Raw genomic sequence first — 18,121 nt, 5'->3', positions numbered from 1 at the left:
TTAGGTTTTAATGCACTAGAGTAGCTAGAAGTCAATACCTGAAACTATCAAACTGCAACCCAGTTACCTTGACTCTTGAAGACGATTGTATAACAATGTAGCTTACAAACAGTGACAGCGTGATTGTGAAAGCCCTGTGGATCACACTCCCTTTACCCAGTGTATGGACGGATGAGTAGAAAAATGGTGACAAAAACTAAATGAAAAATAGGGTGGGATGGGGGGGGATGATTTGGGTGTTCTTTTTCACTTTTATTTTTTATTCTTTTATTTTTTCTAGTATAAAGAAAATGTTCAAAAAATAGATTGGGGTGATGAATGCACAACTATATGACGGTATATGAACAGCTGATTGTACACCACAGATGACTGTACAATATGTGAATATATCTCAAGAAAACTAAATTTAAAAAAAAAAAAAAAAACTCTATCCCTTTCTAAATGCTTTTTATCCTGGCTGGAATACCTGTTCACTGCACTGTCTATTTCAGATCTACTGAATCAGAATCGCCAAAAGAAGGGCCTTTTAATTTGTATTTTTATCTGTATTTCTTTTCTCTTTAATCAAGTATCCTAGGTGACTTTCATACGATTGGGTATACTCAAGAAATGCTTCTCTACATCATTTTATGGTACCTTTGGTAAATGCTAAAAATTTTTTTAATGAAAAAAAAAAAAAACATACTAGGTCATTCACTGGGGAATACTATCTAAGATCAAGATCTTCATGTTAAACATCTTCATCTGGAACCTCCTTTCTTTCCTTTTCTCCAGTTTCAAAGGAACACATACACCTCCTAAGGTCAATAACTATTCCTTTCACTTGTGTTCTACATCCCCAAAATGGAGAGTTACTCAGGAACCTTATTATACCCATTTTTCTATCTCTTACTTGTACCTGTAAGAGCTTTCTATCAAAATATTCTCAGGTTTACTCGTCTTCTATTTTAAACAACTGATTTGGATCTCATATGCTCTTTCCTTTGCCAATAAATTTTTTGAAATGTTGATTTATACTCTGCCTTCATTTTGTCATCACTCATTCAGTGCTGCATTTTGGCATCTACTCCCACTAAAACGTCTCATGAAAATTAACAAGGACCTTCTCAAAGGCATTTAACACAGCTGAACACTCCATCTAAAAGTCCTTCTTGAAATTCCTTATACTTAAATAACTTTGTGTTCTTATCCATTGATTTCCTACAGATAAATCTGTTCTAGTTATGAGAATTTAACTCTGTGTTTTCAGAAAATTAGTAAGTATTCTAATTAAGATAACGGTATGCTTTCAGAGGTACTGAATCCACATCTAATTTAAAGTTCTAATGTTTCAAATAATTTAAGATTTTTAAATATCTGAATCATTGCAAGTCAGTTACAAGGAATAATTTATAAAAGTATTCTGGGCAAAATTTAATTTTAAGGGAAAAAGAGGATAAACTCATCATATGTTTTATTTACATTATATTTACATTATGTAAATATTTGCATTTTACATCATTTATGTGTTCAGAATCCAACATCAAGGTTTAGAGGATAAGGCCAGTCTAGCTGAAATGCAAAACTTGTGTTAGGAAATATCTGAAGATGAAATTTGAGAAAAATGGAATGGTCAAATTGAAGGCCAGGCTACTATTTACACATTGTTTCCAGTAGTTTCCAAGGTAGGATACAGTCATATCAGAAAGACTTTTAGACAATCCACTATTATATCTAGATAACAACTTAACTAAAAAAAAAAAAAAAAAAAAAAATTAAGTTTCACTAGTATTTAATATATAGATACTTCATTCAGGCTGTACATCAACCAGTCTAGTATCACATGGGATAAATGAGGTATCTTGAGGGAACAGAAGTAATATAGCATGGAAGAATTGCAGAGGTACTCTCATTTATTTATGGACTTCCTGTGAATTGCAGTTCATGTTAAATCAAGTTAAATGGATTTACACGTTTATATACCCATATTATTTGATTTTAATTAATTTAACCCTTATAAAAAGATCCCAGAAAAAAAATCTGCTGATTAACAATCCGTAACAATGATGAAAGTACAAGCAAAGAAGAAAATGACAGAGTTGGTAATCTCCTGTTTCTAGTATGCACTCAATCATGATATTAAAACAATGAGAATATAATCAAAGGTGACATATTCATGAATAATGCTTCGCTCCCCCCAAAAAAAAACCAAACAAACAAACACACACACACAAACACACACAAAAACAGTATAAGTAACTATTTTTTTCTGGTGAGGGTCAAGATATTTAAATAGTTTCCTTTATTTTAAACATGCCCATCTTTATCTCAAACTTGTTATATCTATATTTTGTTTTTGATTTATAATGAACTATGTTTAGTATACTAGTACAGACAAGAAGTACACAAAAATATTTTTTATTGGTAGGTGTGTATAACTTACTAAGATTAGAGGTCACTCATATAGAAAACGAAGAGCTACAAAAATAATGTTGTAAAGAAACAGTTTTTAAGTAAGGTCCCTGGACAGGTGTCAAGGGCACCATTAATTCCAGCAATTACATGTAAAAGTTAATGAATACACATTTTACAGGATGAGGAACTCCAGTTTTCATCATATCCTCCAAAAATGTATAACCAAAAAAGCAATTCAAAACAAGCCTTTTAGAAAAATCAACTTTGTAAGCAACATTTAAGACGAAGAAGGCACTGGAGTAGGAATACCACTTAGATTAAAAAGACCAAGTAAGAGTACTCTTTCAAATATACACCATGATTTATTCTTTACTGGGGGATAAAAATACAGTAAATACACTCACTGTCTTCGTGTTTTAGGAAGAAATCCTACCATTTCCATGGCCAGCTGTAAGCGTTCAAAGTCATGCCTCAAATCTTCCCCCTCTACCTTGAAGCAATCCTGCTTATTTAAGATAAAAGGAAAAAGTCAGATTACCTATTGCAAAGTTCCATAGGCCATTCAGAAATAAGGCAATTTTAGAGAAGTACATCTATGAATACATGCAAATTGGAGTTAACGGAATAGACATCCTTTTTTAGTAAGGTATGCAAAGAAAACACATACCTACCAAAATACCAATAGGCTGCAACAAGATAACCAAGGCGAAGATCTCAAAAGAAATTTAAGATGTAAGCTAAACAGCTCCTATTGAACTAATGAAATAGTTCCTAGTGAAATAATGGAATAAGCAGTTGCTAATGAAATAACAGATAACATGATAACCAGCCAGCAAAAGAAAAATATATGTCAAAATGTAACAATCCACAAAGAACATATTTCAGGCTATTGAGCAAAAATAGTGGTAGATTACCAGATTAAAACCAATATTAATATATCAAAGCTAAATGCATATGGGAGGGGGTATAGGGGAAGGATATGGGACTCCTGGAACTGGTGATGTTGCTGGACTCTTTATTCCACTTTAGGTTAATGCCATCTTTCCTCTTGTTGCTTTCTAGCTGTCATGTTTTTTTGTTGTTTTTGCTTTTTTCCCTCTCTCTCTTTCTCTTTTCTTTTTCTTTTGTCTCTCAAGCCTTCTTTGACTCTTCCTCATGGTGCTGAATACGTAAATACATGACTATACAGGGAACCAATGATTGTTTAGTTAGGGCGGAATGTATGGTGTGTGAACAAAACTGCCTTAAAATAGAAAGGGGTTGATGAAGAAACCTTGAGGGCACTATATTGAGTGAAATAAGACAGACACATAAAGGCAAATATTGCAGGGTCTCACTGATATGAACTAATTATAATATGTAAACTTGCAGATATGAAATATAAGTTACCAGGATATCGAATGAGGCTAAAGAATGGGGAGCGGTTGCTTACTATGAGCAGAATGTTCAAGCAGGGTAAATAAACTTAAATGTTTGGAAATGGACAGAGGTGATAGTAGCATGTTGTGAGAATAACTAACAGTGCTGAAAGGTGTGTGAAGGTGGTGAAAAGTGTAAGCTCAGAGTCACGTATGTCACCAGAAGGAAAGTTGGAAGTTAAAAGATGGGAATGTATAAAACAGTGAATCTTGTGGTAGACAATGTCCGTGATTAACTGTACAAATATTAGAAATCTCTCTCATGAACTAGAACAAATGTATGACACTATAACTAGAAGTTAATAATAGAGGGGCATATAGGAAAAAATATATACCTATTGCAAGCTATATACTACAGTTAGCAGTATTTTAACATTCTTTCATCAACAGTAACAAATGTACTATACCAAAACTATGAATCAATAATGGAGGAGAGATGGTTAGGGATATGGGAGGATTTGAGTTTCCTTTTGTTGTCTTTCTTTCTTTTCTGCAGTATTGAAAATGTTCTAAAAATTGAAAAAAAAAATTAATTGTGGTGATGGGATGCACAGCTGTATGATGGTATCATGGGCAACTGATTGTACACTTTAGATCTTTGGATAGTTGTGTGGCATGTGAACAATCTCAATAAAAAATATATATATATAATAAAAAATATTATAAACAAGCCTAAAAAAAAGTAATATTAGTTTCTAATACAGCTCTTGCATTTAATTATCAAACTATAATAGACTTGAAAACACAATGAGAGAGAGGATAATCATAAAAGTAATGCTAAAGGAGTAGGAAATTATGGCTACAAAGTTCTAAATGGAAAAGAAGGACAATGATGATTTCAGTGGTGGCAGCAAAGGTGACTACATCATTTATTGTGTGATTACTAAGTGTTAAGCACTACCATCAAGGTCTTTATATATATTGTTAATTTAATACTCACAGAGCTTAAAAATAAAGACCAGCATTACGCCCTTGGATAGATGGTGGAAACAAAGAATTAAGTGTTCTACTCAGGGACTCCAAACTAGTAAGTAGACAAGACAGGATTCAAGTGTGGTCTGTCTTCTCCACAGCCCAAATTCTCAAACATTACTTAATCTGTCTCTAAATTGTAACAGATCAGATCACAAATTCACTGTAAGCTCTATATAGGCAATAAATTCTTCTATGTGCCGTTTATGTTTTCCATCCCCTCACTTGCTTTCCAATGAGTTAGTCACCTGAAGCAGTTAGTGAAAGATGGAAAGAGGATGCTTCTCAAGAGAGGCCAAACAACTTAAAAATTTCTGACTAAAATTTCTACAAAAGTTTGTAAGAATCTATAAATTTAAATATCTAATATTCATTTTCTGAAATGGTGAATCTGAAAGCATAAATGATTTATTATGAAATAATAATGCAATTAACTTTCCCTGAAAGAAAAGATTAATATCCATACATACCGATAATTTTGTACCGCCTCTCAACATGGAACAAGCTAGTTTTGCAATTAGTGGGGTTTATAATCATAGGCAGTGAAAATTAAAGCAAGGACTAAGACATATTATGTTTCCAGGAGGAACATTTAATTAATTAGTTCATTAGTTAATTAATAGACAGACATACATGAGTAATATGATTATTTGACAAATAAAACAGACTGGTTTTTAATCAGCAAACCACACATTCAAGTCAATCAATTCAAAAAGAATCAAATACTTATTAATATTCATTCCTAGATTTTATTTTATTTGTTTTTCACCTGATTTTCTTTTTGTCTAAGTCATGAGATGGATCCAATCAAATGAGAAAGGTGGGCACCCTTTAAGAGGAACAAAGAATATTTAGGTACTTGTACTGACCGGCTCAGAGTCATAGCAGTAATCATCCCAGCTCTGTCTGTGGGGTTTCTTTGTTATCTGAAAATAAGGCAGATTAGTTAGGTAGAAGTAATGGTTATTACATTTCTCTAATCATCTCTCAGATATCGTGAGCAGGTAGCACTATTGCTATACCATGGAAGTAATTCTGCATAGCAGCATAAAATAAGAAACAACTGAGTAAACAATCAGATTCTGAGAGACTGTATACTATTATGCACAACCCATACTTTCCAATGTCCAGTGACTCTGTTATTAATATTAACTGGAGTACCATATCCTATGAATACTGATATTATGCCAAGAACATGTATGGTATGGCCACTGATTACAAAAAAAGATCCGAAAAGAAAACACTAAACTCTGGATTTCTCTAATATTAACAACTATCAACTCATTTGAGGCCAATGAGTACTTTGTATAAAAGAAAATATTTAACGACCCAAATATACTGCAAATAGCAGTCAGAAGCTGACAGTGATTTTTAAAACATAATTATAACCTGCAAAAGTACCTAAAATTGTATCATAAAGTAATATTTTGAATAATTTTTAAATTCTCCATATAGTAATATAAAGTTATGCTAGTTTATATCAATATAAGTAGTTTAAAATTACAAAATATAAGTTATACAGCATACTGTATATCTTGGGAAAACTCTAAGATGTACTTTTATAACCCTAAATAGGTGCTAAAATCTTTGAGACATGATTCAAAAGTCAATTTATTTACAAAACCTTCATAAGGATGGTTTTTAAATTACCATAAAGGAATTCCTTTCCACAGACATTACATCTTGCTTCAAATGCTCAAAAAATAACAGGAAACAGTATTCATAATGTACTATATACCATGCCATTAATATTGGTTTTAGAATTTTGTTAACAAGAATAATAATGAAATTGGAGACATCAAAGTAATGAAAACTTGTGAAAATAAATCCTTATTCCACTGTGGAAGTTATGAAAAGTTTTAGTGGTGAATCTTCAGCTCAAGGAAAGATCCAAATTCTCTAAGTCATTTGTTTTTGAGGAATTTCACTCTGAATGCACAAGATTGTTCAATTAATTATTAAAAGTCAGATTCTAAGTTAGTATAATATGCAAAGAGGCTTGACTATTAAACTTGAAAACATGAAAGTCAAGTTCAAAGTAATCACTTGCAAAGAACAACCATTAATCATTAGTAATATTTAACTTACTGGAGGCTAGAAAAGGTAAATCATTTTGGAAAGAGTAAACCATTTTTCTAACATGGTGGTAACTATAGGCTGCTTATCACTATTTTTCTTAAAAGAGTCTAACAAAGAACAAATATCACAAAAATAAATCACCTCTTAACACTCATATAAGGGTAATGATATTTTTTAAATTGAGAATGGCATCATAAAAATTATTAGAATGCACAAATGAAAATACTAGTTAATACCCATCACCAAATTTAGGAAACAAAGTACTAGGGAAAACTTTTATTCAAGAGTTGAAACTTAACAATGCCCCACATTTCAAAATACTTTTAAGGAACTCATACCTGATTAAGATAATGATATTCCTCCGGTTGTTTAAGATGGAATGCTAATTTCTCTTCTTCACTTGCTCCTGCGAGAAGGTAATAGAATACATGATAGTTCCTGTTGGAAACATTAAGAAGAGTGGTTTTATAATGAACATGATTTGTGGTTACCATTTACAGAAAAAAGAGCAAATATTAAGTAGTAAAATTTTCTGCTTTTCATCATTTTTTTAAATACAAATGTGATAAATTCAATATTTAAGTATATTGGACTTAGTTTTTGGATGCTGACTACAAAAGAGAAGAGTGAAGGCAGTGAAAATGGCAAGGTAAGACATCTGAAAATTCTCTCCTGCGCAAAAGCAATGAGAAAAAAAACAAACTTGTCAAAATCAACTTTTTCAGAAGTCCAGAAATTGACCAAAAGCTTGCAGGAATCCAGGCAATGTTTATTCAAGAAAAACAGCTGAATCTCAGTAAAACCAGCAAGCTTTGTGGCAATTTAATTTATCTATTCTGTCACCCATTCATCAGTTCCACAGAGCCTTGAATACAAACAGCCAGCAATGGTGGGGGAAAACAGTACCCTGGCAGCCAGTAGAAGGGGCAGAATGGCAATAGAACTAGTTTGAAGCCTGAGTTACAAAAATTTGTAATTATTTCAATTGATTAGTAGCTCCCTGAAACACTGCACTTGTAAGGCTGTCTTTACTTTACCTGACTGAGATCACTCAGAGCAGTAAGTTATTTCCCCTGGGGCATTTATGGAAAATAATCATAAGCAATTGCTTAGCATTGCAGCTGCCTAAAACAGTGAGTAACACCTAGAGAATGCAACAGGCTAACCAAAAAACTAAAATGAAAAACGGGAATAGATTTCCCACAGGGGTTTGAAAAGATCGAAAAGGCCACATGCATGCATATAGCTATCCACATGTCAAAGGCTGTGCAAATGCTCAGCAAAAACCAGAGAAGGTCATAAGCTCTCAACTCTGACTACGAGGTTCTAGGCAAGCAAAAAGTACAGGTTACAGTGGGGTTGCAAACTGCCTAGTAGAGTGCTGAAGGTGTACCCAATAAACACAGACCAGTGTCAAAGAATAGGAAATCTATCGTTAACAGGCCTTTAAAGGAAATCTCAGTCCAAACATTAACTGACAAAAAAGCTAGGCTTCAATGACAAATATAGACTTCAATGCTCACATACAACAAATAATAGAGACTTTACAAAATTAGTTCAAAAAGGTCACAAAACAATCAAACAGCAGCAACAAAAAAATATAAGCCTGGAGAGAAGGAAGGTACCCATTTCTTGAATTACCCCACTAACACTATTTTAAATGTATGCATTTCAACAAAAATTTACAAGAAGTACAAAGAGACATGAAATTATAGCCCATATATGAAGAAGAAAATAATAGAAAATGTCCCTGAGGAAACTCAGACATTGGTTTACTGGACATAAGCTTTAATTAGTTATTTTAAGTATGTTCAAGGAAGAAAAGGAAAACATATCTAAAAATTAAAGGACAGTATGAGAATGATGTCTCACCAAATGGTAAATACCAATAAAGATAAGGAAACTAAAAAAATAACCAGAGGAATTCTGGAGTTATAAATATACAGTAACTGAAGTGAAAAATTCATTACAGATGATCGATAACAAATTTAATCAGGCAGAAGAAAGAATCAGCAAACGTGAAGACAGGTAAATTTAGATTATCTAGCCAGAGAAAAAGAAAGAAAAAAAAAATGAAGACAAAGCAACAGAGCCTCAGAGATGTGTGGGATACCATCAGTGTAACAACATTCACATAATGGGAACCCAAAAGGAAAGAAGAGAAAGGGGCAGTCACAATATTTGAAGAAATAATTGCCAAAAATTCCCAAATTTGAGGGAAAAAATTAATCTGTAAATCCAAGAAGCTTAACCAACTCCAAGGAGTATAAACTCAAAGAGATCCAACCTAAACAAATCATAATCAAACTGTCAAAAGGCAAAGACAAAGAGAGAATCTTGAAAACAAGAAAACAAAGACCTCATCATGTACAAGTGACTCTCACAAGATTAAGAGCCAAGTTTTCATCATATGCCATGAAAATGAAAAGGTAGGAGGATAACATATTGAAAATGCTGAGAGAAAAAAAACTGTCAACCAGTAAGTTTATATTTGGCAAATATATCCTTCAAAAATAAAGACAAATACTACTAAAAAACTGTAATGCCAACAAATTAGAAAATCTAGAAGCATTGGACCAATTCCAAAAACACACAAATTACCTAAACTAACTATAAAGGTTAGGTTCATGTGTGAACTTGGCCAGGTGATGGTGCTCAGTTACATGCTCAAGCAAGCACTGGCCTAACCATGACTTCAAGGGCATTTGTGGCTGGCTAATAAACCAGAAGGCCGATTTATTAAATCATCAGTCAGTCAATTGCATGTGTTGCTGATTATATCAACAAGGGGAGTGTCTTCGGCAATGAAACAATTCAATCAGCTAGACTTAATCCAATCAGTTGAAGGCTTAAAAGGGAGAAGATAGAGAGCCTTTATTTCCTCTTCAGTCAGCAAGCCTCTCCTAGGGATTTCATTGATGACCTTCATTGGAGTTGTCAGTACACTGCCTGCTCAATGGAATTTGGACTCGTGCCTTACAGAATTTCAACTATGGCATCCTGAAAGATGACTGAGGCATTTTTTTTTTTTAATCTTCATTTTATTGAGATATATTCACATACCACGCAGTCATACAAAACAAATCGTACTTTCGATTGTTTACAGTACCATTACATAGTTGTACATTCATCACCTAAATCAATCCCTGACACCTTCATTAGCACACACACAAAAATAACAAGAATAATAATTAGAGTGAAAAAGAGCAATTGAAGTAAAAAAGAACACTGGGTACCTTTGTTTGTTTGCTTCCCCTATTTTTCTACTCATCCATCCATAAACTAGACAAAGTGGAGTGTGGTCCTTAAGGCTTTCCCAATCCCACTGTCACCCCTCATAAACTACATTTTTATACAAGTGTCTTCCAGATTCATGGGTTCTGGGTTGTAGTTTGATAGTTTCAGGTATCCACCACCAGCTACCCCAATTCTTTAGAACCTAAAAAGGGTTGTCTAAAGTGTGCATAAGAGTGCCCACCAGAGTGACCTCTCGGCTCCTTTTGGAATCTCTCTGCCACTGAACCTTATTTCATTTCCTTTCACATCCCCCTTTTGGTCAAGAAGATGTTCTCCGTCCCACGATGCCAGGTCTACATTCCTCCCCGGGAGTCATATTCCACGTTGCTAGGGAGATTCACTCCCCTGGGTGTCTGATCCCACGTAGGGGGGAGGGCAGTGATTTCACCTTTCAAGTTGGCTTAGCCAGAGAGAGAGGGCCACATCTGAGCAACAAAGAGGCATTCGGGAGGAGGCTCTTAGGCACAACCACAGGGAGGCCTAGCCTCTCCTTTGCAGCAACCATCTTCCCAAGGGTAAAACCTATGGTAGAGGGCTCAACCCATCAAACCACCAGTCCCATATGTCTGTGGTCATGTTAGCAACCATCGTGGTGGGGTAGGCCAATACCCCTGCATTCTCCACAGGCTCCTCAAGGGGGCACTTTTATAAAATCTAATATTTACAGATATCTCCTGCTGGTTCTCATATTTACAGATATCTCCTACTGGTTCTCTTTCCCTAGAGAACCCTAACTAATACACTAATACACTAACTCAAGAAGAAATAGCATAAAAAGATCAATAGCAAATAAAGAGATTGAATCAAAATCCAACCAAGAAAACTGCAGGACCGGAAGAATTCATTAGTGAATTTTACCAAACACTCGGAAAAGAAATAACTTCAATCCTGCTCAAACTCTTCCAAAAAATTGAAAAGAAGGGGAACACATCCTGACTCTTCTATGAAGAAAACATTACCCTAATATCAAAGCTAGATAAAGATATTTTAAAAATGAAAATTACAGACCAACAGCCTTTATAAACATAGATGCAAAATTCCTATACAAAGTACCAGCAAACAGAATCCAAAGATCACTAATAGGATTATACACCATAATCAAGTGTGATTTATTCCAGGAATGCAAAGCTGGTTCAACATAACAAAATCACCATTAATAGAATGAAGCGGAAAACACGCACCCACACCCACACAAAAACCATTATCTTAATTGGCCCAGAAAAGGCATTTGACAAAATCCTGCAAAATTTTTTGATAAAAATACTCAGAAAATTAGAAAAGAACTTCATCAACATGATAAAGGGAATACATTAAAAACCCACAGCTAACATTCTCAACAGTGGAAGACTAAAAGCTTGCCCCCTGATATCAGGAACATAAAAAGGATGCCCAATTAGACCACTGCTATTCAATATTATACCAAAAATTCTGGCCAGAGCAATTAAGCAAGAAGAAGAAATAAAAAGCATCAAAATAGGAAATGAAGAACTAAAATTATCCCAGTAACAGATGACATGATCCAATATACAGAAAACTGCTATGAATCTACAAGAAAGCCTCTAGAGCTAATAAATGAACTCAACCAAGTGGCAAAGTACAAGATCAACAATCAAAAATCAGCAGTGTTTATATATACCAGCAATAAACAACTCAAAAAGGATAAGCAGAAAAAAATTCAACTTGCACTATGTATACCAAATACACCCAATAGACATCTATTGAACCCTCTACCCAAGAACAGGAATACACACATTTCTAAACTTACATGTAGGGAATGCTCTCTAGTACAGACAATATTTTAGGACATAAAAAAGTCTCAGTGAAGTTAAAAGTATTGAAATCACACAAAGTGTGTTCTCTGACCACGTGAGAATGAAATTGGAGGAGGGCGGGGCAAGATGGCAGACTGGTGAGCTGTATGTTTTAGTTACTCCTCCAGGAAAGGAGGTAGAAAGCCAGGAACTGCGTGGACTGGACACCACAGAGCAATATGACTTTGAGCATACTTCATACAACACTCATGAACACGTCGAACTGCTGAGATCAGCGAAATCTGTAAGTTTTTGTGGCCAGGGGACCCGCACCCCTCCCTGCCAGGCTCAGTCCCGTGGGAGGAGGGGCTGTCAGCTCCGGGAAGGAGAAGGGAGAGCTGCAGTGGCAGCCCTTATCGGAAACTCATTCTACTGATCCAAACTCCAACCATAGATAGACTGAGACCAGACACCAGAGAATCTGAGAGCAGCCAGTCCAGCAGAGAGGAGACAGGCATAGAGAAAAACAGCACGAAAAACTCCAAAATAAAAGGGGAGGATTTTTGGAGCTCTGGTGAACATAGAAAGGGGAAGGGCAGAGCTCAGGCCCTGAAGCTCATATGCAAATCCCGAAGAAAAGCTGATCTCTCTGCCCTGTGGACCTTCCTTAATGGCCCTAATTGCTTTGTCTCTTAACATTTCAATAACCCATTAGATCTCTGAGGAGGGCCCCCTTTTTTTTTTTTTTTTTTAATCCTTTTTTCTTTTTCTAAAACAATTACTCTAAGAAGCCCAATACAGAAAGCTTCAAAGACTTGCAATTTGGGCAGGTCAAGACAAGAGCAGAACTAAGAGAGCTCTGAGGCAAAAGGCAATAATCCAGTGGCTGAGAAAATTCACTAAACACCACAACTTCCCAAGAAAAGGGGGTGTCCACTCACAGCCATCATCCTGGTAGACAGGAAACACTGCTGCCCATCGCCAGCCCCATAGCCCAGAGCTGCCCCAGACAACCCAGTGTGACGGAAGTGCTTCACATAACAGGCATACACCACAAAACTGGGCATGGACATTAGCCTTCCCTGCAACCTCAGCTGATTGTCCCAGAGTTGGGAAGGTGGAGCAGTGTGAATTAACAAAGCCCCATTAAGCCATCATTTCAGCAGACTGGGAGCCTCCCTACACAGCCCAGCAGCCCAGAACCGCCCTGGGGGGACGGCACTCACCTGTAACATAGTACAGTCATCCCTCAACAGAGGACCAGGGGGTGCACAGCATGGAAGAGGGACCCACTTGCAAGTCTTAGGAGCCATACGCCAATACCAAGGACTTGCGGGTCAGTGGCAGAGACAAACTGTGGCAGGATTGAACTGAAGGATTAGACTATTGCAGCAGCTTTAAAACTCCAGGATCACCAGGGAGATTTGATTGTTAGAGCCACCACCCCTCCCTGATTGCCCAGAAACACGCCCCATATACAGGGTGGGCAACACCAACTACACACGCAAGCTTGGTACACCAATTGGACCCCACAAGACTCATTCCCCCACTCACCACAAAGGCAAAGCAGGGGAGAACTGCCTTGTGGAGAGCAGGTGGCTCGTGGACACCACCTGCTGGTTAGTTAGAGAAAGTGTACTCCACGAAGCTGTAGATCTGACAAATTAGAGATAAGGACTTCAATTGGTCTACAAATCCTAAAAGAACCCTATCAAGTTCAGCAAATGCCAAGAGGCCAAAAACAACAAAAAATTATAAAGCATATGAAAAAACCAGACGATATGGATAACCCAAGCCCAAGCACCCAAATCAAAAGATCAGAAGAGACACACCACCTAGAGCAGCTACTCAAAGAACTAAAGATGAACAATGAGACCACAGTATGGGATACAAAGGATATCAAGAAGACCCTAGAAGAGCATAAAGAAGACATTGCAAGACTAAATAAAAAAAAAAGATGACCTTATGGAAATTAAAGAAACTGTTGACCAAATTAAAAAGCTTCTGGACACTTATAGTACAAGACTAGAGGAAGTTGAACAACGAATCAGTGACCTGGAAGATGACAGAATGGAAAATGAAAGCATAAAAGAAAGAATGGGGAAAAAAATTGAAAGAATCAAAACAGACCTCAGGGATATGATAGATAATATGAAACGTCCGAATATAAGACTCATTGGTGTTCCAGAAGGGGAAGAAAAGGGTAAAGGTCTAGAAAGAGTATTCAAAGAAATTGTTGGGGAAAACTTCCCAAATCTTCTAAACAACATAAAGACACAAATCATAAATGTTCAGCGAACTCCAAATAGAATAAATCCAAATAAACCCACTCCGACACATATTCTGATCACACTGTCAAACATGGAAGAGAAGGAACAAGTTCTGAAAGCAGCAAGAGAAAAAGAATTTACCACATACAAACGAAACAGCATAAAACTAAGTAGTGACTACTCAGCAGCCACCATGGAGGCGAGAAGGCAGTGGCACAATATACCTAAAATTCTGAGTGAGAAAAATTTCCAGCCAAGGATACTTTATCCAGCAAAGCTCTCCTTCAAATTTGAGGGAGAGCTTAAATTTTTCACAGACAAACAAATGCTGAGAGAATTTGCTAACAAGAGACCTGCCCTACTGGAGATACTAAAGGGAGCCCTACAGACAGAGAAACAAAGAAAGGACAGAGAGACTTGGAGAAAGGTTCAGTACTAAAGAGATTCAGTATGGGTACAATAAAGGATATTAATAGAGAGAGGGGAAAAATATATATGACAAACATAAACCAAAGGATAAGATGGCTGATTCAAGAAATGCCTTCATGGTTACACCGTTGAATGTAAATGGATTAAACTCCCCAATTAAAAGATATAGATAGGCAGAATGGATCAAAAAAAAAAGAACCATCAATATGTTGCATACAAGAGACTCATATTAGACACAGGGACACAAAGAAATTGAAAGTGAAAGGAAGGAAAAAAATATTTCATGCAAGCTACAGCCAAAAGAAAGCAGGTGTAGCAATATTAATCTCAGATAAAATAGACTTTAAATGCAGGGATGTTTTGAGAGACAAAGAAGGCCACTACATACTAATAAAAGGGCCAATTCAACAAGAAGAAATAACAATCATAAATGTCTATGCACCCAATCAAGGTGCCACAAAATACGTGAGAGAAACACTGGCAAAACTAAAGGAAGCAATTGATGTTTCCACAATAATTGTGGGAGACTTCAACATATCACTCTCTCCTATACATAGATCAACCACACAGAAAACTAACAAGGAAATTGAAAACCTAAACAATCTGATAAATGAATTAGATTTAACAGACATATACAGAACATTACATTCCAAATCACCAGGATACACATACTTTTCTAGTGCTCATGGAACTTTCTCCAGAATACATCATATGCTGGGACATAAAACAAGCCTCAATAAATTTAAAAAGATTGAAATTATTCAAAGCACATTCTCTGACCACAATGGAATACAATTAGAAGTCAATAACCATCAGAGATTTAGAAAATTCACAAATACCTGGAGGTTAAACAACACACTCCTAAACAATCAGTGGGTTAAAGAAGAAATAGCAAAAGAAATTGCTAAATCTATAGAGACGAATGAAAATGAGAACACAACATACCAAAACCTAAGGGATGCAGCAAAAGCAGTGCTCAGGGGGAAATTTATAGCACTAAACGCATATATTAAAAAGGAAGAAAGAGCCAAAATCAAAGAACTAATGGATCAACTGAAGAAGCTAGAAAATGAACAGCAAACCAATCCTAAACCAAATAGAAGAAAATAAATAACAAGGATTAAAGCAGAAATAAATGACATAGAAAACAAAAAAACAATAGAGAGGATAAAAAACACCAAAAGTTGGTTCTTTGAGAAGATCAACAAGATTGACAAGCCCCTAGCTAGACTGACAAATTCAAAAAGAGAGAAGACTCATATGAACAAAATAATGAATGAAAAAGGTGACATAACTGCAGATCCTGAAGAAATTAAAAAAATTATAAGAGGATATTATGAACAACTGTATGGCAACAAACTGGATAATGTAGAAGAAATGGACAATTTCCTGGAAACATATGAACAACCTAGACTGACCAGAGAAGAAACAGCAGACCTCAATCAACCCATCACAAGCAAAGAGATCCAATCAGTCATCAAAAACCTTCCCACAAATAAATGCCCAGGGCCAGATGGCTTCACAGGGGAATTCTACCAAACTTTCCAGAAAGAACTGACACCAATCTTACTCAAACTCTTTCAAAACATTGAAGAAAATGGAACACAACCTAACTCATTTTATGAAGCTAACATCAATCTAATACCAAAACCAGGCAAAGATGCTACAAAAAAGGAAAACTACCGGCCAATCTCCCTCATGAATATAGATGCAAAAATCCTCAACAAAATACTTGCAAATCGAATCCAAAGACACATTAAAAAAATCATACACCATGACCAAGTGGGGTTCATTCCAGGCATGCAAGGATGGTTCAACATAAGAAAAACAATCAATGTATTACAACACATTAACAATTCAAAAGGGAAAAATCAATTGATCATCTCAATAGATGCTGAAAAAGCATTTGACAAAATCCAACATCCCTTTTTGATAAAAACACTTCAAAAGGTAGGAATTGAAGGAAACTTCCTCAACATGATAAAGAGCATATATGAAAAACCCACAGCCAGCATAGTACTCAATGGGGAGACACTGAAAGCCTTCCCTCTAAGATCAGGAACAACACAAGGATGCCCGCTGTCACCACTGCTATTCAACATTGTGCTGGAAGTGCTAGCCAGGGCAATCCGGCAAGACAAAGAAATAAAAGGCATCCAAATTGGAAAAGAAGAAGTAAAACTGTCATTGTTTGCAGATGATATGATCTTATATCTAGAAAACCCTGAGAAATCGACGATACAGCTACTAGAGCTAATAAATTTAGCAAAGTAGCGGGATACAAGATTAATGCACATAAGTCAGTAATGTTTCTATATGCTAGAAATGAACAAACTGAAGAGACACTCAAGAAAAAGATACCATTTTCAATAGCAACTAAAAAAATCAAGTACCTAGGAATAAACTTAACCAAAGATGTAAAAGACCTATACAGAGAAAACTACATAACTCTACTAAAAGAAATAGAAGGGGACCTTAAAAGATGGAAAATTATTCCATGTTCATGGATAGGAAGGCTAAATGTCATTAAGATGTCAATTCTACCCAAACTCATCTACAGATTCAATGCAATCCCAATCAAAATTCCAACAACCTACTTTGCAGATTTGGAAAAGCCACTTATCAAATTTATTTGGAAAGGGAAGATGCCTCGAATTGCTAAAGACACTCTAAAAAAGAAAAATGAAGTGGGAGGACTTACACTCCCTGACTTTGAAGCTTATTATAAAGCCACAGTTGTCAAAACAGCATGGTACTGGCACAAAGATAGACATATAGATCAATGGAATCGAATTGAGAATTCAGAGATAGACCCTCAGATCTATGGCCGACTGATCTTTGATAAGGCCCCCAAAGTCACTGAACTGAGTCATAACGGTCTTTTCAACAAATGGGGCTGGGAGAGTTGGATATCCATATCCAAAAGAATGAAAGAGGACCCCCTACCTCACACCCTACACAAAAATTAACTCAAAATGGACCAAAGATCTCAATATAAAGAAAGTACCATAAAACTCCTAGAAGATAATGTAGGAAAACATCTTCAAGACCTTGTATTAGACGGCCACTTCCTAGACTTTACACCCAAAGCACAAGCAACAAAAGAAAAAATAGATAAATGGGAACTCCTCAAGCTTAGAAGTTTCTGCACCTCAAAGGAATTTCTCAAAAAGGTAAAGAGGCAGCCAACTCAATGGGAAAAAATTTTTGGAAACCATGTATCTGACAAAAGACTGATATCTTGCATATATAAAGAAATCCTACAACTCAATGACAGTAGTACAGACAGCCCAATTATAAAATGGGCAAAAGATATGAAAAGACAGTTCTCTGAAGAGGAAATACAAATGGCCAAGAAACACATGAAAAAATGTTCAGCTTCACTAGCTATTAGAGAGATGCAAATTAAGACCACAATGAGATACCATCTAACACCGATTAGAATGGCTGCCATTAAACAAACAGGAAACTAGAAATGCTGGAGGGGATGTGGAGAAATTGGAACTCTTAT

At 35.8% G+C, this 18,121-nt stretch overlaps 1 protein-coding gene across 1 annotated transcript in view; it reads right to left on the bottom strand.

The window, feature by feature from the left end:
* MYO9A (myosin IXA) overlaps positions 1 to 18,121 on the bottom strand; it is a 434,300-nt gene that overhangs the window by 276,600 nt on the left and 139,579 nt on the right. The window contains 3 exon segments of the mRNA XM_037833522.1: positions 2,799 to 2,896; positions 5,654 to 5,710; positions 7,202 to 7,301. Coding sequence (XP_037689450.1) covers positions 2,799 to 2,896; positions 5,654 to 5,710; positions 7,202 to 7,301 — 255 coding nt within the window.

This window comes from Choloepus didactylus, chromosome 4, assembly GCF_015220235.1.
Source record: "Choloepus didactylus isolate mChoDid1 chromosome 4, mChoDid1.pri, whole genome shotgun sequence".
In the NCBI taxonomy this organism is placed as follows: domain Eukaryota; kingdom Metazoa; phylum Chordata; class Mammalia; order Pilosa; family Megalonychidae; genus Choloepus; species Choloepus didactylus.
The sequence above is the reverse complement of the archived record's forward strand: the minus strand, read 5'-3'. Positions and strand labels throughout refer to the sequence as shown.